This window comes from Manis javanica, chromosome 4 (assembly GCF_040802235.1).
Source record: "Manis javanica isolate MJ-LG chromosome 4, MJ_LKY, whole genome shotgun sequence".
NCBI classification, from domain to species: Eukaryota; Metazoa; Chordata; class Mammalia; order Pholidota; family Manidae; genus Manis; species Manis javanica.
This window is the reverse complement of record NC_133159.1, coordinates 173,822,665-173,850,564: the sequence shown is the minus strand read 5'-3', so window position 1 is coordinate 173,850,564 and position 27,900 is coordinate 173,822,665. Positions and strand designations below refer to the sequence as shown.

Genomic DNA, 27,900 nt, shown 5'->3' with positions numbered 1-27,900 from the left:
CACCTTAGAAATGTTAGATTTTATTTATTTTATGACTTTCAAGTACTTTAATATGATTTTTTTTAAATGGTTCCAAAGTATTCTGGAAAATATAGACACCAAAAATATTCCTAAATTGACACAGAAAATATTATTAAATTACGTCCTGTCTAAAATGGGGGAAATCTGATCCCAACAAGGTACCAGGCACTATGCTAGATGTTTTGTATATATATATATTTTTATATCCTCATATCAGCCCTGCTTGGTAGATATATTATTATCACTATTTTATACATGAGAAAACTCAGCCAAAGAAAATTTAAGAAATTCTAAGAAGTATTCGGAAGACATACATCACTTTTAGAATGCATGGGTTTTAAAAACGAATATGTTTCTAACTTTGACACCGATACAAGTATTTATTCTGATGCCAATTAAAATGTAAGTACATATCCTTCTATCTCACCCTCATGGAATCCAAAGATAGCCTCATTGTTGAAACTAAATTAATTTCAGTTATTTTTAATGATTGCTCCAAGAAGTGTGAAGGAACAATGGTATCTGTTGATGATCCTAGGAGTTCTCAGGGGACACAGACTGCTCCTCTGTGTCCTGAGAGTTAAAGATGGACACAGTGTACCATCCCCGCCCGGATGTAGCTATAGACTCAGAATAAAATCACATGGTCTCTGAAATGTTTGGTAGAAAAGCAAAAAGAAACCAAGACTGCATCTGCCTGTGGCAAGGATGTAAACAAGGAAATAAAGGAAGGTACATACCTGCCACTTGCTCTCCACCGGCCTTCCATCCTTCTCTCTTCTTTCCTTTCTGTCACCCAAGGAGTATTTACTAAGGGCTTAACAGGTGCCCGGCTCTATGCTCCTGTTAATTTGCCCTTCTCCCAGAGGCATCTTACTCAGGACATTTTCTCACCTACTCGATTTCCCTCTGCTCTGGGAATATGTCCTTAGGTTTTCTGTTCTCACTCTGGGGTGACTCTCATAGTCTCTGTTTCACGCAGTCGTGGTGGTGGTTTTCTTTTCCCTCCTCTGGTTTGAAGATCAACACCTGTGGAGAGGATGACTACTTTTCTTCTCCTCCCCAGTTGGCCTCCTGCAAGACATTTCTCTAAATTGGCACATTAAATCTTGGAAAACGGAAATGTCTGTGTATCCCCACCCCACCCAGCCCTTGTTTTGTGGCTGGCACAGGGGGCCCTGAAAATTGGGTGCTTGTGTGATTTTTTTTCCCTGGGCCAGCTCATGCTACTACATTTTGCTTTTCCAAGAAAATGGTCATTGGTTGACCTTTTGGGGTTACCTTCAGAAAAAAAAATCAGCCACATTGCTTAAGACCTAGAGAAAGAGTTTCTCATAATGGTCCTTTTCAGAATGATGGAACTTTGACTGTGCTTAGCAGGTATTTATCATAGTTAGTGTTGCATTTGTGGTCATTTCTTCAATCTGCTGGGCAAGATATTTCTTATTTCTTTTCCTTTTCCTGTTTATTGTGTTGTTTTGGGTGTCTTTTGTGGAGGACTGCTGAATAAAAGTACTTTTATTCACCCATCCCTTTTAGAAGAACTGACTTAGGTGGATTAAATGGATGCATAATTAGTTATTGCACTTAAATATCATGCAGGGTAACCATTGCTCAGAGCTATTACCTGTAAAATAAATTTGATGGCTTAAATAGCCAATTTATTAACAATGCTATGCCAAACTGTATACAGCTATGAGAATTATGAGTCTCAATCAAAGGATGTTAGGACTTAAGTGAATATAGTTTTACCACGTATAGTTTTAATAAGCCTAGATTAAAGAGTACAGAAAAATAAGTCACTTCAACTGAAAATTTAAAATGTGTACAGAACATTTACTAAACATTGTTAGATTTTCAGCAATCAATATGGTAATTCTTTGTAACTTTAAAAATAAATATTAACTTCATCAGAACAGATACAATATTGGAATTGTCACACATTTGACATCCACTTAACCAGTGTTTGAAAAGCTCTTTTACATGTGTCCTTTGCATGTGTGATATTGTGTAATTCATTCATTCCTGAATACTTTCAAATTGACCTCTGAGGCATCTTAGTTACATTCACCGTGCCTCTTTTGATATAAACAAATGACTGACAGTTGTTTAACTCATAATATAACTTGTTGCCAATGCATAATATAACTTGTTGCCAAATACATGCACATATGGGAAGTAAGAGTTAACGGTACACAGATGGTAATGCAGAAATTTTTTTTACAGACTTACACCTTGCTGGACAAAGGAAACAATCAGAGCAGTGATTCACGACACAATGAAAAAGAATAAATATGGATCAATATCAATCCAGATTCATCTCAAGGGAATATCCTTCCCTCATTTAATGTAGTCACTCACACAGCTGTCCATCGAGCAGAACGTAATAGGGATTAGTACTGTTGATTGGAATTAAAAAGATCTGGGTTAAAATCCTGGCTCACCCAGTAACAATGTAATTTTAGGCAAGTTTCTTAAAATCTCTGATTCAGTTTCTTTACTAATAGAGTAATAGAGGTAATACCGACTTCAAAGGTTTTATTAAGGATTAAATGAGATCATGTTTTATGTCAAGTGCTCATAAGAGTATGTGGTACATAAGAACATTGCTCTTATTATCATTGTTGCTGTTATGTCAAAAAAAAGTTATTTGACTAAATACAGCAAAAGCAGAAGAAACAAATCTCATTCCAACTACAAACCACCTCAGTAAAAATATTTTGTTTTGTTTGTTTTGCTTAAATCTACATCCACCTGAGAGGTAACCTAAACTTTAACCAAAAATCACAAACTTACTGTTGTGGAAACAGGAGAAATAAAGGTAAAGCAGTTTATTAAATATCTATGAAAGCAATGATTTCTGATTCCTTTTTCATGACCTTCTTACAAATATCAAAATCACCGAGATTCAAGCAACTGTTAGGTTTGACATAGCTCACACATAACCTCACATTTAATTTCCAAAACACAGCTGTATCTTTACTCTGACATCAGTATATATTTTGTGTTCCTGTTTTTATAAAAATGACAAAATGATTCATTTCTCAGGGATTTTACTACTTAACAAAGAGAAAATGGTCAGAGATCCCTAAAATTCAGAAACACATATTCACCACACTTTTCTAGGACTGTGGTATGAAACCTTTGCAAAAGTGATGTTTGTATGAAGATTTTCACAAGTTTCAAAGGTTGTCCAGAATTATCCTGAACAATTTAAGCTTTCCTGTAATTCTTTAAAAGGAAGACCTAAAGTTAACAAGATTGCCAAATACCAGGTTGACAGCCTTGAGGACTAATTTTCCCTGCCATTCAAAACATTTAACTTTAGTTACTTATACTAACTCATTGTCTGATGAATACAGATGAAAGATATTTAGTTAACATATATTATCCTGAGATACCATAAATTGTGACACACCAGACAGTTTAGTTTCTGTTGGTTTAATTACAAGAGGCACGGTCTTTACTCATAGGGTCTTAATGAACCAAAAGACGGGTTTTTTCCCAAAGAGTTTCTGGATTAATATAGGTAGTTTAAGATTTGATTAAGTTCTTAGGGTAAATTGTTTACTAGTTATGTATCTGAAATTATACCAAACCAAGGTTTAGTAGAAACCTTAGGTAACTTCATTATGAAGTCGGAAAATCTCTTTTCCATGCAAAGGTGAAAGAATATGAGATAAGTGAGTGGAGCTTTTTCAGCTAAGATGGTCAAAGGGAAGAATGTGACACAGGAAGCTGTCTAAGATACAGTGGTAAATAATACAGATCTACGCTGAGCTGATTTTAGTGTATGTGTCGCTATGCAAATGCATCAAGTATGCGTATGGAGTAAAAAACTGTGAAGCCTCCGTGGTAATTCCCAGGAGCAGACCTCAGCTACCAGCTCAGCTCTAGTGGTCATTTTTGACACAGAAGAAACAGGAGTATTTACGGGATCAGGAAGACCACTGGAGATGCTCGACATCAATCTAAGAAGATAGTATTCATGTCAGACTTTCAACAGCATCTCTCTAAATTATATCATTGCTGAATCTTAGAGTCTGAAAATGATATTTCCTGAAAGATGTTCCAGATTTGGGCAAAACAAACAAGAGGGGAGAGAGATGATGACTGACTAGGTCCTACGTGGAAGAAAGAAGAATTTCTGGAGGTGTCTTCTCCTCTTCAGACCCCTAAGGAACTAATCTGTTACACGTACCATTCTGGAAGTCCCTTCCCGAGTCCCAGGGAGCCGTGGGTCTGCCTGCAAATCCAGTTCTGCATTCATGCATCTTAAACCTTTTCGACAAGGGATCGCGATCCTTTCCATAGCTTTTCAAGAATCCATATTTTCCAAGCTATTTTTTTCTTTTTCTTTTTAATCATCGCACTCTTCATTCTTTATGTTCTTCCAACATGGACTTTTTCAAACAAACTTCAACTTAAAATGAGTCAGAGAAACAGGACTCATTCTAGAGAACTGTGAAGTTGATGGAGATTGTTTTTTTGTCTTACTTTGAAGCCACACACTCTGATACATTCTATTTCAAAAATATTTGCTGATGATTAAAACCTCTGGGAATATCAAGAATACAGTCTGTACAGAAGAAAAGTAGAAGAGGTAAGGAAGGGAATTATGGTTGGCCAGCTAGGTAAAAATATCCAGAAGATAGATTCTCCATTGATAAGGAACAGATGTAGCCAGTACGATACAAGTTTCTCAGAATCCTGGATCAGTAAGCGTTTGATGTGCCCACTGGAAAAAGTGTCCATGCCAAACATGGCAGATCAATGATAGTGTCCAGTTTGCCTGCCTGGAAGTTGTTTCTTCTGTGGCATGTGAAAATAGCTTTTCCTTGCCCTTTCCCACTCCTAGGCAGGGTTTGACATAAAGGCAGTCTCTTGGCAGATTTCCCAGTAGATTACCCTTCTTGGTCAATTTGACTGTTGGACACGAAGATGGGCACCTCAGGGACCTTAGGTATCAAATCCAGCCGAGTCAACAAAATCCGTGCAATATATGTCCTCCTGCCAAAGATACAGCACTTTGACAAATCCGTTAACAGAAAGTTCATGAAGTTTTGCGATGCACCAGAGTGTACTTGCCTTACATCATATTTACTCTTTGTATCACAAACCCAGATTGCATGGCAAAAAACATGGTTGGAATACACAGGATACGTGGATTCTTGTACTACATGATTCTAGGGAACTGGAAGAATGAGGGAATCCTATGTGCCTTGCATAAGTCAGCAGGAATTGAACTGGCCAAGCTTCCTTTTAATGAATGTATCAAAATGCCTACTCCTGGCTGCTGTGTGTATCAGCTGTGGACAGTGATTAATTCCTGGCCTCCTCTACTTCCACTCATGCCATAAGAGGAGGAGGGGTAGCATCTTTGCCCACTGTAAAGTAAGACATATGAAACAAGGCTAACAAAGCACCTTGGGTCAAGTTGCAGCAGGAGTGATGGCAAATACATTGGAATGAGTCAATGCAGGATTAGAACAAAGAATGTAATTCATGGAAACCTCTCAAATGTACATGTCGGGATGTGCTAAACAGTTGACTTGAGTGGATTTGTAGCAGCATGTGAAGATGATTTACATAAATGTGAACTCATGCCCAGAAAACAAATGTGACTTGCAAATGTACAACCCTGAAATCATGGAAGATGTACACAGAAGCAGATACAACCTCTAGTAAGCAAAAACCATTACTCCACTTGACTGCTGTTACACATTTAGTGAACACCAATAATACCCTGCTAGGATGAGACTAGATGAGCAGGCCTATCTCTAGCTGGACTGCTGAAGGGCCAAGTCCATGCACACCCCTGTCACTATCCCCATCACCCCCATCCCACAACTGAGAATGAAAAAAATCTCATTGTTGCAAATGAGGATGGTAACTCGATTCAACTCAACTGGAAGAGTTTAGGAATGTAGACTGGAGTGTCACTTTGAATCTCCCTGCCTTCTAGCAGGTTACTTGATGTGACCCCCTATAAATGTCCTGCGTGCCTCAAAATCAATGTGCATTGAGTCCTCTGGTTCTTGCTTCAGCCATGCTGTGATCCATCTTTGACTTTCCAGCCACCTTCTCTTCTCCCACAATTTAAGCAGTTACCAAGTCAGGTACATTCCTTTGGAATGTCTTTGGAATTGATCACTTCCTTTCCAGCCTCAAGTTCAAGCACTTACTACCTCTGACCCGAAATATTGCCATTGGCTCTTAACTACTCTACCCAGCTCCTCTAATCAACTGTATGTATTTGACACTTCATCTTTCTAAAAGGCACTGTATTATATCATTACCTCACTCAGAAAACTTCAGTGGTTGCTCACAACCTTCTGTTTCAAATAAAATCATCTAAAGGCCTTCAGCTACTTTCCAGTCTTATTCCCCATCAATGTCCCAAAGTAGCTACACCCTAGACCAGGGTTTCTCAGCTTCAGCTCTGTTGACATATGGATTGACATATTGGAATGGATAATTCTTTATTAAGGGGACCTGTCCTGTGCACTGCAGAATGTTCCAGAGCATCTCTGCTCTCTACCCACTAAATGCCAGTAACACCCCCCTCTAAATTGTGACAACCAAAAATATGTCTAGACCTTGTCAAGACTTCCTGGGAAACAAAGGCCCTGTGCTAGACAAAAATGGGTGTCTTGTGGTTATCAAGATATGCCTCAGGTCTCCCTGCCTGTGTGTGTGGGTGCAGTCCTACCTCCCATCTCTGCCTCTTCAAATCATACCCATTATTTCACATTTATCTCAAAAGCTCCCCAGGACCAGTTTTCTCTCTATTTTATCCAGTTTCCCTGAATAGAAGTAATTTCCTTCACCTTACAGAGCACCATAGCAAGTTTATGTATTTCTTACACCATTTAACTTATTTTGACTGTTTTTCCTCTAATTCAGTTGCCAAAAATAGACAAAAAAGCAAAGTTTTGACCTATTAATTGAATGTATCAATGTTAATGGCATGATTTGCATATGCTACTCTCCATTCGGTTTGAACTTTACTTCCTTCACTTGTTTTGCCTCTCACACATCTCTTGGATCTTTCTGCATGAAATTTTTACTGATATAAATACTAAAAAGAATAATTTTGTGTAATTATCGCAGTCACACATCAATGCAATAATGTGATGTTCTATCTTATCAGATGTAATAGAAAATAGTCATAGCCTCTTTACTGAGAGGAAAAACAAAAACTAGACTCAGCGGGACCTCAGAAACCACTGGGTCCTCTGCTGCTCCTCTGCTTGAGGAAAGTGGAACCCTGGAAAGTGAATGTCTTTCCCAAGGTGGTATATGTGGTCTGCCACAGTCAAGGTGAGCACCCAGGGCTCTTTTTCAGAACTGATTGCACTAGAGTAGCTGTTCCTCACGTGGGGCCCTGAGGCCAGCATCTTGTGCCCCACTTGGGAACAGGTTAGAAATGCAAATTCTGGGGCCCCACCCTAAGCCAAGTGACTTAGAAGCTCTGGGGTGTGGCCCATCCATCAATGCTTGGTGAACTGCAGGAGTTCTCAGACTGCTATGCCTCAGAATGACTCAGAGGATCTGTTTAAATACAGAGTGGTCCTCTACCGTAGGCAATGTCGGGCGGCAAGTAAGCGGCTGCAGGTTCTCAAGACCAAAGTAAAAGGCAGCTGTGCTCGGTATCAACTTAACAACCGTACCTGTTTCTGGGAATTTACAACTCAATCCAGATTCCTCTGTTGATGCAGTAAAAATGTTTATTCCAGTTGAATCACTGTAGTGTCTGTTTCACCTTAATTAAGAGAGCATAATAAAGTTACATCACATTTAAAATAAAAATCCACTGACATTCATTCAGCTTTGATTTTTAATCGTGTGCTGTAGGATGGAGAAATTCCATGTACCGGGATGTGAGGGAAGGGAGAGAAGTGAGGGCAATGTGACGTTTCTGTCTTACTGCAAATATTGTTACAGAGGCAAACAAGTTCTAGACATTTTAGGGGTGATTTGTTTAAACTGTTAAACATAGGACAACCACTAACGTAAAAGAAATAGAATATATATCTGTAAGTCCGTGGAAGAAAAAGTAAAGACAAATCCGTCAACACGGTAAAGAACAGGAAAGAGAGAGACAAGGAGCAAGAAAAGCAGAAACATGAATATTCGTAATAATCGTAAAGACCCTCAACTTTGGTGTAAAGATAAGACATATAGAAAATTACATAGAAAGACAAAGAAGTGAAGAGAGGAAAAAGAAGATGTGCTGGGTAAATACCGAAAAAAAAAACCTAACACAGCATTGCCATATTAATGAGTGACAAAACAAGGCTATAAAGGGGATTATTTTATTTGATGACGTTACAATTTGCTAATAAGATTTAAAAATCATTAACATGAACACACCTAACACTGTGTCACTGAGATACACAGGAAGGAAGGACCATTAGAAATATGGGTAGAAAGGGACTGTACTGCGACCATTGTAGAGACTTAAACACACTTATTTTCATAGTTAAGACATTAAACAGATATAAAGTATTTAAAGGTATTGAACATTTGAATTACATAATGCTATAAAGAACAGGCTTATAGATGTATAGAATGTATACCTAACAAAGGACAGATAGACTTTCATTTCAAATAGTCACGGCATATTTACAAAAATTGGCCATTATGTTTTAAAGGAAATAATATATTACATATTTTCTGACCACAGTTCAATAAAATTAGAAAATAAAAATAGAAAAGGGTCTCCTCCCACAAAAGCAAATGCTATAAAAAAATAGGATAATATCCAACGGGACATTTTAAAAGACTATTTTTATAGTTTGGGGGCTATTCCAAACTACTAAGAACATTTTCAAAACACTGAGAATGTTGCATATCCTAAACCTACAGATCTTGGCAAAAGTGGTACTCGGATGATAGTTTGTCGCCTAATATATTTATCAGAAAACACAGAAAAAAAAAAACAGAAAAATGAACCACGCCTTCAACTCAATGATCTTGCAGAAGACTTAAAAAAGTGCCATACTTTCATTGTAAAAAATGTGAAATTTATAAATAAATTATAAAGAAAAAATGGGTATCCCTCACGATCCCACTATTATTACCCTTTTGTTTCCTGTAACTGGAACGCATAGAGTAACAATGAATAATTCAGGACAAATGCCCCAAATTATGTGATGTTTGTACAGTTTCTGGGCTTCCTTGCCCCTTTGACGTTACCAGTATTGCCAAGAAGACTTCTTAAAAGTGAGGACTCCGGGATCCATCACAACAGACCTTTAGTTTGATGTGTGTGCGCCTGTGTTGGGGCGTGAGTGACGGGCAAAATGAACATCCTTATAATTCTTTGTCAGGAATACAGTTTTCCTTTGAAGAGAATTTGTCAAAGGAAAATAAATGGTTCATTTTAGCAGATTTTCCAGGAAGAGTTCAGGGATATGACAATTTGGTGATCTGGCCTACAGAAGTAAGAAAACGGAGGGGAAATTTGTCTGTAAGGAAGTAATAGGGAAAGAATGAATCCCTTAAAGTCCAGTGGGCAAATCCCTTTGGACGCAGAAGTTTTCGAGGGAGGTCTTACAAAACCAGTCCTGATAGAAAATAGAAATACTACCCACCGTCTGTGAAAGAGCAGGTCCACTCTAGTTTGGCCAGAAGATCCAGGAAGAGCCAACCTCTCGTGCAGGGGAAGCAGTTGTGTTTTGGGCCAGTGAAACCATTTTGTTCAGCAAGAGGCACTGAGGTTGCTAACACCTTCTTGTTTGGGCACCAACCCTCCCAGGAGGTGTGCCAGAAGACTGCACTCTTTCTCTGGGAAAGAACTAGAAAAAGACATGACCAGCATGTCCTAACAAGCTGTGAAATCCTATCCCGCTTGCCCCCTGAATAGAGTCCAACGCCCCAAGATAAAGGAAATACACTCTGTAATCTGATAGGTTTGTTACTGAGCGTTTTGCCCGGAACAATGCCTTCCCTTCACGTAGTGCCCAGGTCCAGGTGCATAAATTCCAACCTGATAAACTCCAGGACAAAAAGAAAGAAAGAAAAGCTTGGCATTTAATGCAGGTAATGCTATGGATTTTCCCAGCAAGGGTGGAGAAAAGTGTGCCTGTATCAGCTGCACAGGCAGGGTACTGGAGGTAGTCTGGCTTGATTGGTAAGGTCAGAGCACAAACATAGATATCTAAAATTAGATTACTGTATGTAATTGTTTTTCTTATTCTCCCTCATTCTACTGCAAGCTCTTTGAAAAGAGTGTCTATGAATCTCCAACACCCATGATAGTTCTAGATGTTTGAGGCTTGGTGAATGTTCCCACAAGGAGAAGGGCCCATTTTTCTTTTGCTTTAGCTTTTGTTGGATGGGCATAAATGTTTTAAATTGGAATAAAGACTATCTATGTTAGAAAGTGAAAAATGGCTGCAAGTATAAAACTAATACATATATGTAGCACGTTGTAAGTTATGAAGCACCTTTACAAAAACTACCTGGTTTTAAATGTTGCAATATTCTGTCTTTACTCTTATTTTTCAATGAGCAAATCAGGGCTTCAGTCTTAAGTAAATTGTGAAAGGCAACATTTTGCAGCCATTTCTTTGCAGAAGATGACTCAGTTTTCAAAAAAGATTTCACTAACTGGGTTTAAGTGCATCTTATACAGTAAAAAAAACATAAAGGAGAAAAGGAGAAATCAAATCTGCATGAAACTTATGGAAGTTCTTTTGAGACTTCCTTATAATTACAGATTTCTTTAGGGAAAATATATGTATTGTTACCTATAATAAATCACATATATATACATGTTTTCAAAAGTTCTCCAACCAAAGATTTAGCAAAAAGAGTATTAGTGGGCCAGGAGCCTGGGCTGGGAGGTAGGCAGGGGGCTGGATAGGATTAACTTGCATTGAGCTACTTGCAAATCCCCTAGATCTTGAAAATCAGAGTAATATTTTCCTCTAAGAGTGAGAGGGTAAAATTAAGACAGGATGCCTCAAAGCAAAGATATGTAGGACATTTCAAGAAAGAATGGGGTCTCTAGAAAAGGAGAACTGGCAGTCTGCAGGTAAAAAAATGTGGCTGGGTCAGCTAGTGCCATGTGCAATACCAGAATGGCGATGTTGTTTAAATGCTCCCTGAAACCAGCGACACGCTCGCAAAAAATAAAAATAAAAAGGGAACCGAAAAACTTCCTTGAGTATCTAACATTGGACATTTTCACCTTAATGAATCTAGAATTCCTGGACCTTCAAACCTAGAGGTCTAGAGCAACTGCTCAGAGGAGGTGCCCCAAACACAGCTTTCAACTTCAGTTTTAAATATCTGCTTGGCTCTGAATTCAGATGGATTGTTTCTGGGGTGTTTGTGCTCATATTTTTGTTTTTATATATTCCCCACATCAACTCAACAAGAACTCAACACCTCTTTGAGCTTTTCCAAAATAATTTTAAAATCTATCGTTGAGCAAGGATGGCTTTACAGAAGAGGTTATAAGGGAGACTGAGAAGAATTTCTGAGCGCATACTTCATAAGAAACATCTATCAGATCAGGCAGGTCATATTTCCATGGGGATTTTTCTCTTGCCTTTCCCCACAAGTAATGCCCAGCCAAATATACTCATTACCTCCTGAACCATTACGATACTAAGCAAAATAAATGATCCTGGGACTAGCGAGACCCTCCCTGTTCGAAATGGGCAGATTTCTTTCCATTTTCCATAAAAAAAAAAACTGTGCCACAAGATGAACAGAGGAATAACCTCATCTGAGTGGTTGTTCCAGACCTCTAGGTTCGGTCTGCAAATCTGAGATTCGCTAAAGTAAAAATGTCCAACCTTAGATACTTAAAGTAGCTCTTCAATTCCTTTTTTTTTTTTTTTTTTTTTTTGTCTGCAAACATGTAGCTGGTTTCAGGAAGCATTTGAACAACATGGCCAGCCAGTTTAATGTTACAAGTGGCACCAGCTGACTGGGTCACACATTTTTACCTGTGGACGGCCAGCCTCCAGCAGGAGAACATCCTTTCATATTTTATTTATAGAAAGGGCTAATTTGCCTTGCAGAAAACCTCAGCATAGAGCTTTCACACGATATAAAATGGTGAGATAGTATAGATAGTCCTCCAAATCAGGAGAACAGACAGGGCATATTCACAGATAACAAATGGAGTTGCATTCTTGCTTATCACACACACCTTGTACCTTTGCATTTGCCGCTTTGAATAAATTGCATATTGCACACAACTTTATGCAAATCCCTAGCAGGAATCACCCTAAGCACTTTTCAAATCCTGCCAGTGTTGCCGGCTCAGGATTGCCTTGTTTCACTAAAGGATACTAGAAAGAAGAGGAGACTTTTCCTGCCAGCAAAATTAATGCATCCCATCAGATGGTGTAAAGAACAGGAGAAGACTCTCAAAATTTTGAACCCTTTCGCCCAGGTGAATATGGCGATGGACAGGACCATGCTAAGGTACGTGTCTCCCTCCCTTACCTCTCCATGGTGGATGAAGCTGTCTATTGCAAGTTGTGACAGGTTTTGTAAAAAAAGAATTTTGTTATCCTTCTGCACTAATTGCTTCTTTGGCATTCTCCTGTCCACTTCTTTTTATTATCCAACAAAAAGATCATAAACCTATAGCGTGTTTTAGACTCATGAATGCCTGAAGGCAGAGCAATTTCCATAGGCCCTGGTGAGCCCAGATGGCCCAGCACGAACGCACACTGGCAACGGACCTTGGTTTAAAAGACTCCATGTTCATATGTCAAGTATGAGCCGGGGAAAGTCAGGAATTCAGATGAAAGCCTCATTCCCTTATCTTGGCAAATCTGGGCCTCACTTCAATTAAACCTTAAATGAAGACTCCCACTTAAATAGTTCAAATGTTTTGAAATAGACAGGAGATGTGAGCTGGAGACTGAGGCTAAAGTACAGACTGTATTTATAATCCAACACACGGCTCTTTATATAATTCCAGCCTGATGCACTTTTTATTTTTGGTTCTTGAATAAAGTCACTCAGATGAAATTGAACAGCGTGCAGGAGAAGGTGCTTGATGCTTCTTTCCGTTTCTATGGCAACCCTGAGGCATCTTCTTCAGCTGCCTCGTTGACTGAGTGACCCAGTGACAAGGCTGCTACTTGGAGCTGAATCCTGGAGAGGCCAGGAGTTGCTGATCTTATGGCCACCGAGGACAGAGGGAAACCTCTGACATGTTGATGTGGTTTTCCCTCGCTTCTGTATGAATGGTTGCCACCGGAGAGTATGTTTGCCAAGAGCGTGTTGCTAGGGATGTGTACACACTTGCCTTTGATATTTCTCTGTTGGTAAATAATCTGTTTTTATGGGTCTGTGTCTTAGCACCTAATGCAGCTATTTATATAATCTAAAGGAAGTTCCTGAATGCTCTTCAGATGAAACACCCTCTTTGCCTGCAGGATCGATTAAAGAGTTGCTTCACTGGGGACTTTATATGTAGAAGGATAATAGCAAAAATTTGAAAACCAAAAGCTCAAGGAAACCATACAGCCTGAGACTGGATTCATTTGCTTGTCACGTGTAATGAATAATTGCACAGAAGGGGATCTCTCCAAAGAAGTGAAGATAGTTGGTTCGCAGGAGTGAGCCCACATCCCTGCCCTTTTCCCTCTCGGTCTGGACTGGGGAGGTGTGGAGGCAAAGATGATTCCACAGATGAATCTGAGCAGAGCCTGGGGTTAGATGGTCATTTAGCAGGCGGAAATAAAAGAACAGCCTCCATGGGAGCAAAGTTTTTACAAAAGCAACTTCAATGATTCCCAGTAAGATGTTACAAAAAAGTATTTAAATCCATGGTCGCATCCCAGAAAAATACTGAATCAAGTGAAGTTTTCTAAACATGGATGCAAGACCTGATCTTTGCACAGTGCCTACCACATCATAAATACTCAATAACTGACCACTATTGTTGATACAGAGGTTTTTTTATATCTAAAATGCAACTACTTTTCTCAGTTGTAAAATGAATATACAGCTGTACCACCCATTTTGCAAACCATCATCTATTGAAGACAAAGTCCATATAGAAGATCTTGAGTAACCATATAACAATTTCTCCATAAATTTTTGGTCAAATGGAATAGAATTTTCTAGAAGTCAAACCCCTGAACAGTGTCAACCTCTCAAAATATAATCTCAAACCTAAAATAAAAAAAGTTCTCTGAAAATGCCTGAAAACAGTCACCCTAAAACCACTACATTCAAGTCAGGTCTCTTGTGTCTCACCTGTACTTTTCCTGCCTGGCATTCTGATATTAGTCATATTATCCTTATAATGAATTATTTGATTTCCTCAACACAGCAGATCAAAATCAAAACCCCAAACGGTGCAAGATTTCTGGCAGTGGACAAAACAGCAGCTGTTGGTGTTTTGAGTAACATTTTCAAAGCACATCTCACCAGAAGAGCTGCACCTATTAGCCTGTGTCACACACACAAGGAAACATTAAATGATATATATCATTTTTTGAAGAAAGCAGAGAACTGTAAAAGACCATTCCTCCAAAACAATGCATACCCTTGAGGCACCATGTTTCAGTTATTTGGAGAGATCCACTTAAGTGTAATTATTCATAATTATTCTTACTAGTTCATAACACTCCTAGGCTGAATATGGCTCACCTTTCTAAAGCCTCCCCTTCCACATTCTTCTTACCTGCTCTTCTCCCCGCTTCCCCCAACCACTCCACTTCTCTAGCTTCCAAAGCAGAAGACTGACTCATCCTAGTATGCCCAGAACTTTCCTAGCTCCAGCACTGCCAAGTCCTGCATCCGAGGACATCCCTCTGTCCCAGGCAAGCCTGGTCACCCTATTCCAGAACCAGCTTTCCTGTACTCATGCCTTACAGGGATTACCCTACAATTATGTAATTTTTTTTTTCAAAAAAGTCATTATAACAACCCTCATACAGTGGCTAGGATCAGCAGGTCTCTAGGATTCTTGATCTGAACTATTTTGAAAAAATTAAAAAGGCTCTGGGGACTTGACAATGTCCATCATGGACCTGGTTCTGTGCTTCACTTGAAATGCATAGAGTTAGCCTTCGTTCATTTATGTGCTTACTTAAACCTAGAAAAGTGCATCTGACTGATTCCATCAGTGTTGCCAGCTCTAAAATAGAAATTTCTAGAGGGAAATTTGTTGTCTTCCTTGCGAATGCAGTCTGGGGACCTGTTGCCTTGAGAAGGCCAGAGTTTGGAGGACTTAATTGGGCAGTCCCTGAAAAGAAAGCCTACACAGAAGGGCTCTGAAATGCACCCCTGCCTTTTCTTTTTGTAAATATGTTTAATAAAAATGTCTAAAAAGTTGAGGTGAGGAGGCCCAGGTAGCATTCCACCTCCTGCCTGCAGTTACCATTCTATACCTTGCATAATGGGACCAGTCACCCAGAAGATCACATTACACATCTGGCTCCCTAGGGTAGGAAGAAGGCAGATGTCTATGAGATGGTAGGGTGCCTGCAGTTTGGTCTGTAACAGAATCTTGTGGTTTGCCTGGAAACAGGAGGAAGGAATTCCTAGCTACCTGAAATAGATCTGAAGTTTGAAATGTACCTGAATCCCAAAACTGGTGCTTAAAATTTCTAATTAGTTAATATTTTGCAAGTTTTTCCCCGTGTTCAAGAACTAGACGAGGAATGGTGGAGCAGGTCGTGAATGAGTGGGAGTTCTGCACTAATATGTCTTGTGCAGAGAAAAAAAAGAACGTATTTTTATCAGCAAAGAAAATAAAACATGAGAAGCACAAAGGCCTTCAATGCAATGAACCCTTTACCAAGAATTTCTCCAAAGGGAAGGCATAGAGTAATACTAAAAAGCACAGCCCAGCACTGAATGACTTCAGTTTAAATGTCAGTTCTACTACCTATTAGCTGTGTGTGTTTGCAAAAAGTGCTCAACCTCTCTGGGCCTGTTTCTTCATTTCTTAAATGGGGATAATAATAGTGCCTAGCCCATAGAATTGCTGCTAAGAATGAATTATTACTTATAAAGAACCTAGAATCACATTTGAAACATAGTGAGTGCCATATGAGGATTTGTTAAAGAAGAAGTATGACAGCATAAACCCTACTTTAGAATGCAGATTTTTCTCAGGGTTTCCAGTCATGAAAAACAGCTAAGTTATTCCAAATCTGCTGGAGGAAGTGGCATTTTCTCTGAAACCACATATCCTTGGTAACGTTGTGCCTTGAGACAGTATATAGCTTAGTGAATTAAAGGCAGATAAAACCTGAATTTGAATATCAACTCAGTTTCATCTACACAGAGGTCAACAAATTACAGGCCATGGCCAAATCTGGCCCACCACCTGTAGTTTTAAGTAAAGTTTTATTGTAACACAACCACACCATTTGTTTCCCTCTCATCTGTAATTGCCCTGGCATTCAAGGGCAGAGTTACAGAGTTGAAACAAAGACTTTCATTCTGCAAAGCCAAAAATATATACTATCTGGTCCTTTATGAAGCCCATTTGCTAACTGTTGACCAATGCCTAATAGGAGAAGAAACTGTTTTGTTTTTTGGGGGAATGAGCTAATATACAAGTCAGGACCCTACACATAGTCTACATTCCAAAGAGAGTAATTAATATCATGAAACAGAGAATCAAAATCTAAACCTTATACATATTTTTTGTTAGTATTGTTTTTTGCTTGGTTTTGGGTCTTTTCTACCCTCTCTCTACCTAGGCCATTCTGTCCAAAAACAAAACATGAGCTTGACTTCCTCTAACTTGGATTAAACTAATCTGCCACCTGCCTCTTCAGGCAATTTCTATGGCTCTATTCATCCACTACCAGGGTTTATGTCCTATTGTTTGGGAACACTTGCTTTATATCTCAACAATTCTATGGTAATCGTACAGGAAGCCCAAAGATTCTTGCACTGATTTGTTTTCAACTTTTTATTTTTTATTTAGAAATAATAAAATAAGACATAATATATAAAAATATGTACAATCCATGATTTGTGCAGTACAATAGGAAGACTTTAAGATACAAAAAGACGGCAAACGGGAAAAATAATAACTATCACGATTGTCCAAGGCCAGGATTGTTCAACTCACCGGAACCCAGAGCTGAAATCCAACATAACTAGAAAAGAGATCCTATTGGGGGAGGAAGGTGATTGCCCAACACTTTTTTTTCACCTTAACATTACTAGACAGAGTGAAAAAGAACTCACTCTACTTCTCAGAACAAGCCTTTCGCCTTTACTCAGTGGCATATTATAAAACACAAACTGTCATTTGTTATCTGCAAGGGTAATGTGATTTGGGGGACAGAGTTCATCGAAGAAACATCAGGGTGTGAGACGCGAGTTTATAGGGCGAAAAGGAGTACAGGGAAGAAATAATTGCGTTAGTAAAATAAAGTAAAAAAAAGGGAAAACAAACTTTCTCTAGGAATTTGGAAATGACTACAGTGCTATAACGACATCCTTAAAATGTCTGATTCAAGTATACTCTTAGAGGGATAGAAAACTATTCACTTCTCAATAATCAAAATAGAATTCACTTTGTCTGCCTTTTATTTAAAAATAGGATAACCAGAACTCTATGCCTTCTCCTCAAAAATATAATGCCCTTCCAGAGATGGGCAAAAACTCTTTAAAAGGGAATCATTTCTAAATAAATTCAAAGGGGATTAGCTTGCAATAGAAAAGCAACACGTACCCCGGAACAGACCCCAGATATTCACGGTGAGTCTCTTGAATCTTCACTCCAATGACATATGGGCACTAATTAAGGAGACCCAGTCATTAAGGACAAAGGTTTTGAAGGTAAAATGCAACAAAAAAATGTTGTGCATTTACGTGTGTCTTGGCTCTTGACAAAAAAAAAGGAAAGAAAGAAAGAAAATTGCCATTTAACGCTTGTAACTGTTAAAATACTAGTAACTAGAAAAAAGCTTTCAAATGAACAGTCCATGCTGAAATAAATAACAGAGGAACATAGCAGTACGAACCTTATAAGGCTGGTAAATATTTGCTAAAACCATGCTAACCGGTAGCATCTAGGTACTAGCTCTCAGAAATGGCTGCACTGAAATTACACTTTCTATGGCGATGTGTTTTTCCTTTACAGACGTCTATTTACATTTGGCTTTAAATATGAAAATATCTGATAAACTTTATAAAATGTACACTTTAAAAACATAGCTTCTGCAAAATTTTCTTGAAAAAAAAAACACAAAACAAACCTGTGCACCAGAAATGTTAGATTTTTTTTCTCTTTTTTCACAAAGGAGTTAAAAGAATTCTCTCCCTCCTTTTACCCATTTCCCCACCCCCTGTCAAAGAGCTCAAGTCTTTTTGAGTGGCAGCACTTGTGTTCGGGGTGAGGGAGAACCTTCTTTGTGGTCACCCCCCTTCTGCACTGTATCTTCATTTAATTTATATATCACTGAATACTCTTTGGTTTGATTATTTTCCTTTGCAAAATATCGTAATAGCAGCAGCTGAAGCCCTCGATACCCTCTCCCTGTCAACGGCCAAATTGTTACCTCTTCTGTCAGTTCCCTTGTCTCCTCAATCCCAGTTCCTCCAACGCTAAGCAACTTCCCAACCCTGCCTTTAAATGTGGATTTAAAATAGCATCCATCTTGACATCTCACCTTGGTTACAGTGAAAGCAATGCCACAGTTTCAAACCCACCAACTTTGAAGGCTGAGAACAGCAGAAACTGTCATCTTATTGCAGGCACTGCATTCAGATATGGCTGCTGAAGAACCAGAGACCATCACGAACACCAGTTTACGAAATACAGGATGCTAGAACAAGCTGTTTTTTAATGGCATACAGGGAAATAATACCATACGAGAGTTGATTTTGAGATTCCAATGAGAAAGGAAAAGTCAGCAATCCCAGAATTCACAGATAAGAACCTTCAAACCAAAAAAAAAGAGTTCCATTAGTGAACTAGGACAGAAAATACAAAAAAAAAAAAAAAAAAAAGCATGTTTCTAGCAAGGCAGGCAGCCAGGCAGGAGGAGAGATTTCTAGAAAGTAATGTGTCTTGAGCGATCTGCTCTCGGGCTCCGTAGGTGACAGGATCAGCTCAGATTCAATCAGGAGCATGCACACATAAAGGAGAAAACTCTTTTGGACCATTATTCCCTTTATGTGGGACTGTGTTATGTTTTTTATGGCTTTTGCTGACCCTGAAATACTGAGACGTTTTCATTCTTTCCCTCTACCATTAAAAAAAGAACTTTCCTCTCCCTCCTGAATACTTGAGCTGATGAGCTACATCAAAGCGACTAGTCCCGGTCTCACCACCTCCCCACTTCGGCATTTGCAGCCCTCCCAGATGCTGCGGGACTCACTCCAGACAGACTGATCAGAAGAACCAGCCTAGAGGCCAGGCGTGGCATCTTTTTGAAGGCAAAGTCAGGCTGGAAATGTCCTGACAGGGCAACAATTTCAGCCGCAAGGGTTTAAACCTATTTTATCTTTCATGTTGGATGGCTTGATTTTTAGGATGCCAACTAACTTCAACCTAGTTCTTAACCTATGGAATACATTTTGGAATGTGCAGAAAGGGAAAAATCCAGAAAAATCTAAGAGCACATCACCACTTCTCACCTTATATGTTACCCTGGCCAGCACTACCTCGCAGGAAAGAAAAGATGTGTATATATTTTTTATTTTTTTCTGTGTGTGTGTGTGTGTGTGTGTGAATTTTACTTTCCATTTCTCCTTTCTCCTATAACATGAAAGTTGTATGAAAGAACCAAGTTTTAAAAACCACTACATTTACTAGATTCTGTGTGCATGATGTTCAATTTTCTGAATAAGGTGCAAAAGCAGAGGGCAGTTCAAGGTCCTGCTGAGGTTCAAAGTTACTGTCTCTTGATTCCAAGGCAGCCATGGGGCTTTCCTCCCTTTTTACTATAAGCTCCACTGTGCAAAAATGTGCATTATCTTTGGTATTTATTTTAGGTAGTCTAAGTTAAAATTTTAGATAACCCATTAACATCATGGAGGAAAAGAAAAATAAATCCCAACCCAGAGGCTACCATTTGGCTAGTGTTACATAATGCCCTTATGTAACCAGGGAGAGAGAAAGAGAGGGGGGCGGGGAGGGACGGAGAGAGAGAAATCAATTCTAGCAAACAAATTACTGGCCTCAAAAAATCAGGCTCTCATTTTGGCAGCTAATAGCCAAATACTTGCCACTTTGAAGTGCATATCATGAGCTTTCAACAAAGTTCAACACTGACTTTTAAATTACACAGAGAAAAACTACACTACAACAAAAATATCATTTGTGTTCATGTAGTTAGCAGCTTTTCAAAAATTAAGGCAGAGTCTTGCCTTTGTTATGCCATTAAAAACATTCTTGTTCCCTAAAGAGAAGCATTCTGGATAAGTCAAATACCCAACCAAGGCTTGCCTGCAAGTTCAAGTTTTGTAAAAAACACAAAACAAAACATAAAAACCCCATAACTTATTCTACAACACGTATGTGCCATCGGGTCCCGGGGAGGCATGTTTAGTGCTTTATGTTCATCTTCGAGCTTACAGTCTTTCTTGGAAGCCATTGTGCTAGCCTCAGTCCCTTGTGGCCACTTGCCTTGACCGACCTCTTCACCAGTACCGTCGTCTGAATAACTGTTTTGGGCCTTTGACCAACAGACTGTTTTAAAGTAAATATTCCAGAGAAGGAATGAGTCAGTCATATCTCCGATTCTCGCCGTAAGGGCCTGGGCTCTAGAGGTACACTTGCCTGGTTGTGAAGATCCAGGCCAGGGGGTGTGTCCGTACTAGTGCTTTCTGGCACTCCATTTTCACTGTCATCTTCCTCTCTGCTGGTGAGGGCAACTTCATTTTCATAGCAAAATGAGTTTGCATTCGAGAGGATGTATTTCTTTTCTGCTAAGTCTCTGGCACTACAAATGGGTGTGTTGGGGACTTCGTAAGTCTTGTGGAACCTTGAATAGTCCACCTTATAGTAGTGCTTCTCTTCAAAGAGTACAGGCTCATAGCGGTGGCCCCAGAGAATTTCGTTTGCCAGATAGGAGCTGCGGCACTGCGTTGTCATGGCAGTAGCTTCCACCATGCCTTCCAGTATCACCACGATTTCAAAGTCTGCATTGTCAATGTCTTGTTTACTCAGATCGTATAAAGGACTGTCTTCATCTATCTCGTGGACGATCGTGATCGGGGACACCAGAAATATACGGTCGATTCCACTGTCAAAGCCGACATTGATGTCTATTTGATCCAGGGGGATGTATTCCCCTTCGGATGTGATTCTGGATTTGAGGAGCTGTGCTCGGACGTGAGCCTCCACCAAGTGGCTTTTCCGCAGGTTGCCCACGCGCCACATCAGACACAGCTTGCCATCTCTCATGGCGATCACAGCGTTGTGACTGAAGACAAGCGTCTCGTTCCTCTTCTTCGGCTTTGCCATCTTGGCCATGACCGCCCCGATGATGAAGGCGTCGATGATGCAGCCCACGATCGACTGGAACACCACCATGAAGACGGCGACGGGGCATTCGTCCGTGACGCACCTGAAGCCGTAGCCTATGGTGGTCTGGGTCTCAATGGAGAAGAGGAAGGCGGCCGTGAAACTGCTGACCTCAGACACACAAGCTTTGCTCTCTTTCGAGGCATCCAGATCCCCGTGGAGCAGAGCTATCAACCAAAACACGCAGCCAAAAAACAGCCACGAGAGCACGAAGGCCAGGCAGAAGATGACCAGCATCCACCTCCAACGGATGTCCACACACGTGGTGAAGATGTCTGCGAGGTACCGTTGTCCCTTCTCACCCACGTTGATGAACTGAACATTACAGTGGCCGTCTTTCTTCACGAAGCGGCTCCTGCACTGCTGTCGAGTGTGGACTTTACTCTTACCGTTCCCAAAGCCATTGGCAACCGCCATGGTGGCTAACTTCATGCCGTCCTCTTCCGAAGAGACGATGCTATAGCGGTTGGTCCGCACACTGCCCATCGCTTCTGCTGTGGACTCCAGTGCTTCTGCTTTGGAAAACAGTCTGAGTTTTTGCAAAACCCTTTGGAGAAACAGTTTTGAATGTTCAGTGAGGACACACACACAAAAAAATAATAATAACGAGAGATGTGGTCTCCGGGAGCCTTAAGGTTCTATCACAGTCCGTCTACTGACATGCAGAGTCACCTTAGTAACTCAGCTTGCCATCCAGAGAACACGTCCTGCAGAAAAAGAGACATCCTTCATTATGAAAGAAGTCATTATTAAAGGGTTCTACTTTCTAAGGCAACATTTCCTTGCAAGACACTGAGTCAGATATACATAAATATACTCTGCATTTAATTATAGGGTTTTTAATTTCTTTGTACCCTAAAAACATTTTTTATTTTATTTAAATGCATATAGTCATTAAACATAGACGAGTTAATTGTGACAGTCTTGGAACCAAAATTTTAGGCCCTTCCCACCCCCCCTTTTTTTTTTGCCAGCAATCTAGGAACTTCTACATCACAGACCTAGTCTCTCTTCTACTGTTTACTTTTACCTTCTCTACCTGCTAGGGTCCCAAGTTAATAAGCAAAAGAAAGATTTTCAAAATCCAAGACTTGTCACAAAGCTTCAAGAACTCAAGAATGTTCTAGAGAACATTTCATATGAATGCAGAGCATTAACATTGAGCTGCAGGTGCATTATGGGACAATAACAGAGCCCTTGATGACTAGGTTGAAATCAGAAGGCACAGACTACTTTGTCTAAATGCTAAAACTGAGTAGGACAGCCTTTCTAATCATCAGAAATGAATCCCAGTTTCTGGAGACTGGGCTTGCTCTATCACTTCACACACTTTAAGCAGCCACTGTGTAGAAATACCTAATAACATCTCTGTACGTGCAAGTGATTCTGACACGAAGGCACAGGTTTGCTCTGGGGATAGAGAGCGACTCTGTTGCTTAGCAATCGGAGTTCTGAAATTCTCTGGAGATGGGACTGCCATGTGTAATGACAGCCGAGGAAGTAAGAACCTTTGTGCCAAAGGACGAGGTCTTTAGCGGATTAAGATAAGGCAGGAACTCATTTCATGTGGGTCCAATTCTGTGTTTTCCCAAACAGAGACAACTTTGTCAGAGTAAATCATAAACGTCCGTCAGCTTAGTTTCATTTCCAGTGCTGTTGTTTGCTATGTTCCTATGGAGAAGGCGCTCACCTGTACTTAAGTTGAACAAATAGGAGTTTCCCATTTTCGCTTCTTGCCTCATCCTTCCCCAGGTAAAGGCTACCTATTTAACTTTCAATCTTTGCTCCAAATAAACCTTTTTTGTTTTGTTACTTGACTAACTAGCAAAAGCCTAAGGTAAGTCTCCGGTGTATCCTTTACTGTATATAAATTAACAAAAACTAACACAGCATAGAACTAAAAAGTAACAGTGATTCTCCACTTTGCAAACAACTGCCATCTATCTCCTGTAGTAAAGGGGGACAACAAAAAACAGATGGAGAGGATCAGAAATCTGTTGAAGCCCTGAGAAAATGACTCTACTTTTTTCTTTCTCCCCCCAAATTACATTAAGACTAAGCAGTGAACAGAACCAATTCCAGCCAAGCCAACTGCAAACAAATAAAGCAAATCATTTATCTTACTGTTGTGCACCCCTTTAAAGAGGCACGGTGCATTGTCTTTGAAAATGCCTTGTTACAGTCTTCTCACTTATCCCTCTTTATCCAAGTTATTATGCAAGAATGTGCCCCAACACATTTTTCCTGAGATTAGTCATCTGTGAAAATTGCAATGTGTGTTACATTTTGGCAGCGTTTGACACCTAAATGATGCCCGATTTAAAAGTGCCTTTGAATTACTTTATAAAAAGAAGTTACTGTGCCTTCCCAGCCTTCCACCTGCTTCAATGTTTTGTCTGCTTCCCTGTGAAGTTTGTACTTGGACAAAAGAAACAAGACTCATATTCCTCAGAGTTCTAGATCCTGGACACGGAAATAATTTTTTCTAACAGTGATTTCAGCTTATTGGGCTCATATGAAATTGCCAGGCATTTTCTACACAAAAACAGAAAGAGGTAGTAACAGAATACCAAATGCAGGTGTACTTTGCGAAAAAGGGTGGGGGGGCCTCATTTAAATTGTGCTTGTATCCTTGAGCTCTGATTGACTTCAGAATCTTTTATTATAAACTGACACCAAGAAGTTCCCTTTTCATGATTCAAAACAATCCCTTCATCTGTGTTACCATTAGGAACCATGGACAGTCTCAAATTTCTTCTGACTTATTTCTACACTCTTTCCAGATTAAAGCATAATAACCATATGAAATCTAAAGACTGAATTATGACTTTCCAAAAATCCTAACCCCAGGATGCTAGTTTGAATTCCACATAACATACAATACCAGCTTCCTACAAATAGCTTTCTGCATTTAGAACCTTGAAAATAGCCTGTTTTGAGTGACTATTATTGTCTTATTTCCATAGTTAATGAGAGAATTTGGTCCACGTGCAGAGCATCATTTAGAATTTTACAATTTCTACCTGGAAAGGGGGAAAAAAGATGATTTTGGCTAATGGAAACTTTTGTCACTTCAAATAGATATTTTTTCAAGAGATGTAGGTGTGTGTATGTGTATATACACATTATGTGCATTCAGACTACTGGGGAGCTGATTACATAGCAAAAATCTAGAACCTGACAGTTTGATAGGATAATTGTCTTAACATTTCACTGTGAAGAATGCCATTCCTGTTGACCTGCCCAGACGTCTGAATGGCTTTAGGCAAGCAGAATACTACTTGTCTACTCTTCTCTCACTGGAAATCACTAATTCATGAGCATCTGGGAAAAAGTTTCACTGGGAACAGGGCTTTCATGCAACTTTATTTTAGGCATAGATTCAAAATAATTCTTTGAGGAACATGAGATGAAGAGTACATGAGAATACTAAAGTGATTGGACTCCTTAAAGGGTACAATTCAGGAGATCTGATATTTGATTGATGAACAATGTGTAAATTCCCCTTTCAGCCAAAATATTTAAGGGACTGATGTAAATTTAAGAGACAAAATAATCATTTTACCCAGGCTAAAACCAATGAGGTAGAAAGTATTTCTGGGAAATTGAGAGGCTACATGTGGTGCTGTTCATGTTAAGACTATTTATAGGCTGAGCCAAAATTAAGCATAAGCAATGGAAAAAAATAGTTCAGTGTTTCAGTCTTAGGTAGATGTTAAAGGAGAGAGAGCTATGGATTATTACAAGGTCAAGGAGATAACATGGCAAAAAAAAATCAGTGAACCTAACTCATTTTTACCATATAGGAAACATTTCCAATAGAGATTATAAAAACACCAGAAAAATGTCATTATGAAGAATCCAGGAGAGTAAATGTGTCCCATAATATGGTCATGGTGTGCAGTGAATATTTCTACCTAAGGATTGGAAATAAGGATAGTGAAAGTGTGCTGGGCTGACAGAGCAGTCTGCTAATGAGTGTTTGGAGCAGCTATTCCCCAGCTGACGCCATATAGACCAGCCTGAGTGTGCTCTGGGCACATGTTGCTATGTGAGCACAAATGCTAGCAAAGCCATCTCTCAGAAGCTCAGTAAACAGAAGGGAGGGGGAAGGGAAGGAGAGCTGGGGTGGGATGCCCATTTAGCTCTGTGAGCACTGTAACATTTATACTCAACAGTGCTTGCAATGTCACTCAGCATTTGCAAATGCTGCAGAATATACACATTTGGTAAACAAAGATGCACATACACACAAGCTTTGAACAGTCAATCTGTTTAGGTAAAGATGCGGTCAATCTTCCGCGCTACTCAAAAGTCATCCAAGGACTCTACAGTTAACCAGATCTTCTACAGCTGGAGGGTCTCAGGGAAGTAGAAATACGGTGTATTCTTTTTTTAAAAAGGCCAAATTCACAAGAGGTTAGAATAAATATTCCCATGGATACCACTAACATAAAAGCGCCACTAAAACATGAAGGGGAGGGGCTGAAAGCAAGTGAAATGACCTTGACTTCAACTCTCACCCCTCCCGCCATACTTGAAGTGACCTCTCTTTCTCCTGAGCAAGAAGATTTTTCTGGATAATGGCAAAATATAAACAAAGTATCTGGCGTGAGGGTTTAAGTGAGCAGGAAAAAACTAGGCAGTGTACAGGTACTATAAAGCAGACAGAACAGTGGTGAGAAGAAATCTGACAGCCTAGCTACTACTAATGCAAAAAGAAAATAAGCAATAAAAGGCAATATGCAGTTTTGCATACCCAAAACACGTTTTCAAATAATGCCTTATTTCCTAGAAGGTAAATTCTGAGTTTATGAAAATCGCCGGGATTCACAGCAGTATCCTAGTTACCACGCTACTGAAAGGCTTACCCAGACAGACATTCAACTGTCCGTTTCCTATCTTTACTTTTTTTTTTGTCATGACGAGTCCATCTTATGATGCAATCTTTTTGCAGAATCAAGTCATTTTGACCGCTGTGCTTCCCTGAAACCATGCTGTCTTGAGCTTAGGTATTAATACAACTATTACTGAGAATAACAAGTTGCTAAGGGTAGAGTGACATAGGATGTGAAAGTTTTGCGGTCTTCCGCTTAAATCCGACTCGGGCTCGCGCTCTGTTCCCCAGCAAAGCAACTTTGAGACGCTCGCTCTGTTTGGAATTTGACCCTACTCTCGAAGCAATGACAAAGGGAAAAGAGAGAGAGAGAGACGCCAAGGATCAAGACTAGTGCTGAGTCCCAAGGTCTGCCAAGGCTGAGACCAGCGCTCTGGACACCCACTTCTGCCCACCCCACCCCACCCCGGTCTTTTCCCTTGGAGCCAGAATGGAACACAAGCTCCCTCGCCCTTGTCTCTAAACTCAGTATCTCGCTACAGCTGGTGCATTGGAAGTTATGAGCACAAACAGATGCTGCAGAAAAATCTGTTCCTATTGCTCAACTGTTCCAAGCATGTCTCAGTATTTTTAGCTCTGGGGATGTTCTGGTGCTCACACAAACTCTATAGGCATGATCTGGGACTCCGGAGCGTGGGTGAGTGCTCCAGCACCGTGACAGCTGGGCACCGCTGGAAGAGCGGGGCAGGGCAGAGTCGGGGATGGCAGCCCGAGTCCACTCCCCAGGACACACAGGCAGCGAGAGAGGAGGCAAGAAAACACACAGCAGCCCTTACCTGTTGCTGGCGCAGCAGCATGGGGACATGGAGTGGAAGTGGGGGCTACAGAGGCATGTAAAATCCAGCAGTTTGTGAAAGCCAGTGAGCCAAAACAAACCAGAATTCCCAAGACCCAGCTTGCCGGCGCCGGGGAAAGCTGCGCGCTGGCCAAGGCTCCAGTGCGCTCTGCAATATCCTGGGCTCTTTTTAGATCCTGGGCTCGAGATTACCGGCCCGCCTGGCTCCGCCCCGGGCCACCCCCGGCCAATCGCAGTGCGCCTGGCCGTGCGGCCAGCCCCGAGCCCCGCGGCGGGGAGGGGAGGATGCTACACCCGCCGCCCAGCGCGTTGCGCCGCCGGCGGGGAGAACCTGCCGCCGCCGCCGCCTCCCCCCTCCGCCCTGCGAGCGGGCGGCGGAGCCAGGCCGGGGCTGGGGAGGAGGAATTTGCGCCCCAGCTGGGACGGCAGCAGGTGGGAAGCTCCGCGGCCGGCCGCGCTTTTGCGGCTGCCTAATTGCAGCCTGGCCTTGGGCAGAGCTTCCTACACCTCTCCGAGCCCCACACTTTCCCTTTCCTGTCCTCGGCGCGGGCCGTGCTGCGTGCTCCTCCAGGGCCCCGCGAGGTGCCAGTGCCCGGGCGAAACGTTTGCAGCCGGGGAGGATTGCTTTTCAGCCCGGGCGCCTCTCCCTGTCTCCTCTCTCCTACCAGAGCCCCACGCCCCCCGAGTCCCCCGCAG

General features: G+C 40.7%; 1 protein-coding gene and 2 long non-coding RNA genes across 3 annotated transcripts in view; all 3 read right to left on the bottom strand.

Annotated features, from left to right (window-relative positions):
* Positions 1–1,078, bottom strand: part of LOC118968104 (uncharacterized) — a 35,126-nt gene extending 34,048 nt beyond the window's left edge. The window contains exon 1 of the long non-coding RNA XR_005055468.2: positions 762–1,078. This is a non-coding gene — a long non-coding RNA (uncharacterized lncRNA). The remainder of the gene's footprint in view (positions 1–761) is intronic.
* A 701-nt stretch (positions 1,079–1,779) lies between these two features.
* LOC140849194 (uncharacterized) lies at positions 1,780–9,835 on the bottom strand. The gene is made up of 3 exons (XR_012130859.1): positions 9,621–9,835; positions 7,695–7,786; positions 1,780–5,031 (listed from the first exon to the last, which is right to left on the bottom strand). It is a non-coding gene; the product is annotated as an uncharacterized lncRNA (long non-coding RNA).
* Positions 9,836–18,952: 9,117 nt separating this feature from the next.
* Positions 18,953–27,357, bottom strand: KCNJ2 (potassium inwardly rectifying channel subfamily J member 2). The gene is made up of 2 exons (XM_017641653.3): positions 27,185–27,357; positions 18,953–22,218 (listed from the first exon to the last, which is right to left on the bottom strand). The coding sequence occupies exon 2, from the start codon at positions 21,995–21,997 to the stop codon at positions 20,714–20,716; it is 1,284 nt and encodes a 427-aa protein (XP_017497142.1). The 5' UTR covers positions 21,998–22,218; positions 27,185–27,357; the 3' UTR covers positions 18,953–20,713.
* Between the last annotated feature and the right edge of the window lie 543 nt (positions 27,358–27,900).

Excerpts from the sequence above, each read along its gene's own strand:
- KCNJ2 (XM_017641653.3), bottom strand. The coding sequence starts at position 21,997 with ATGGGCAGTGTGCGGACCAACCGCTATAGCATCGTCTCTTCGGAAGAG.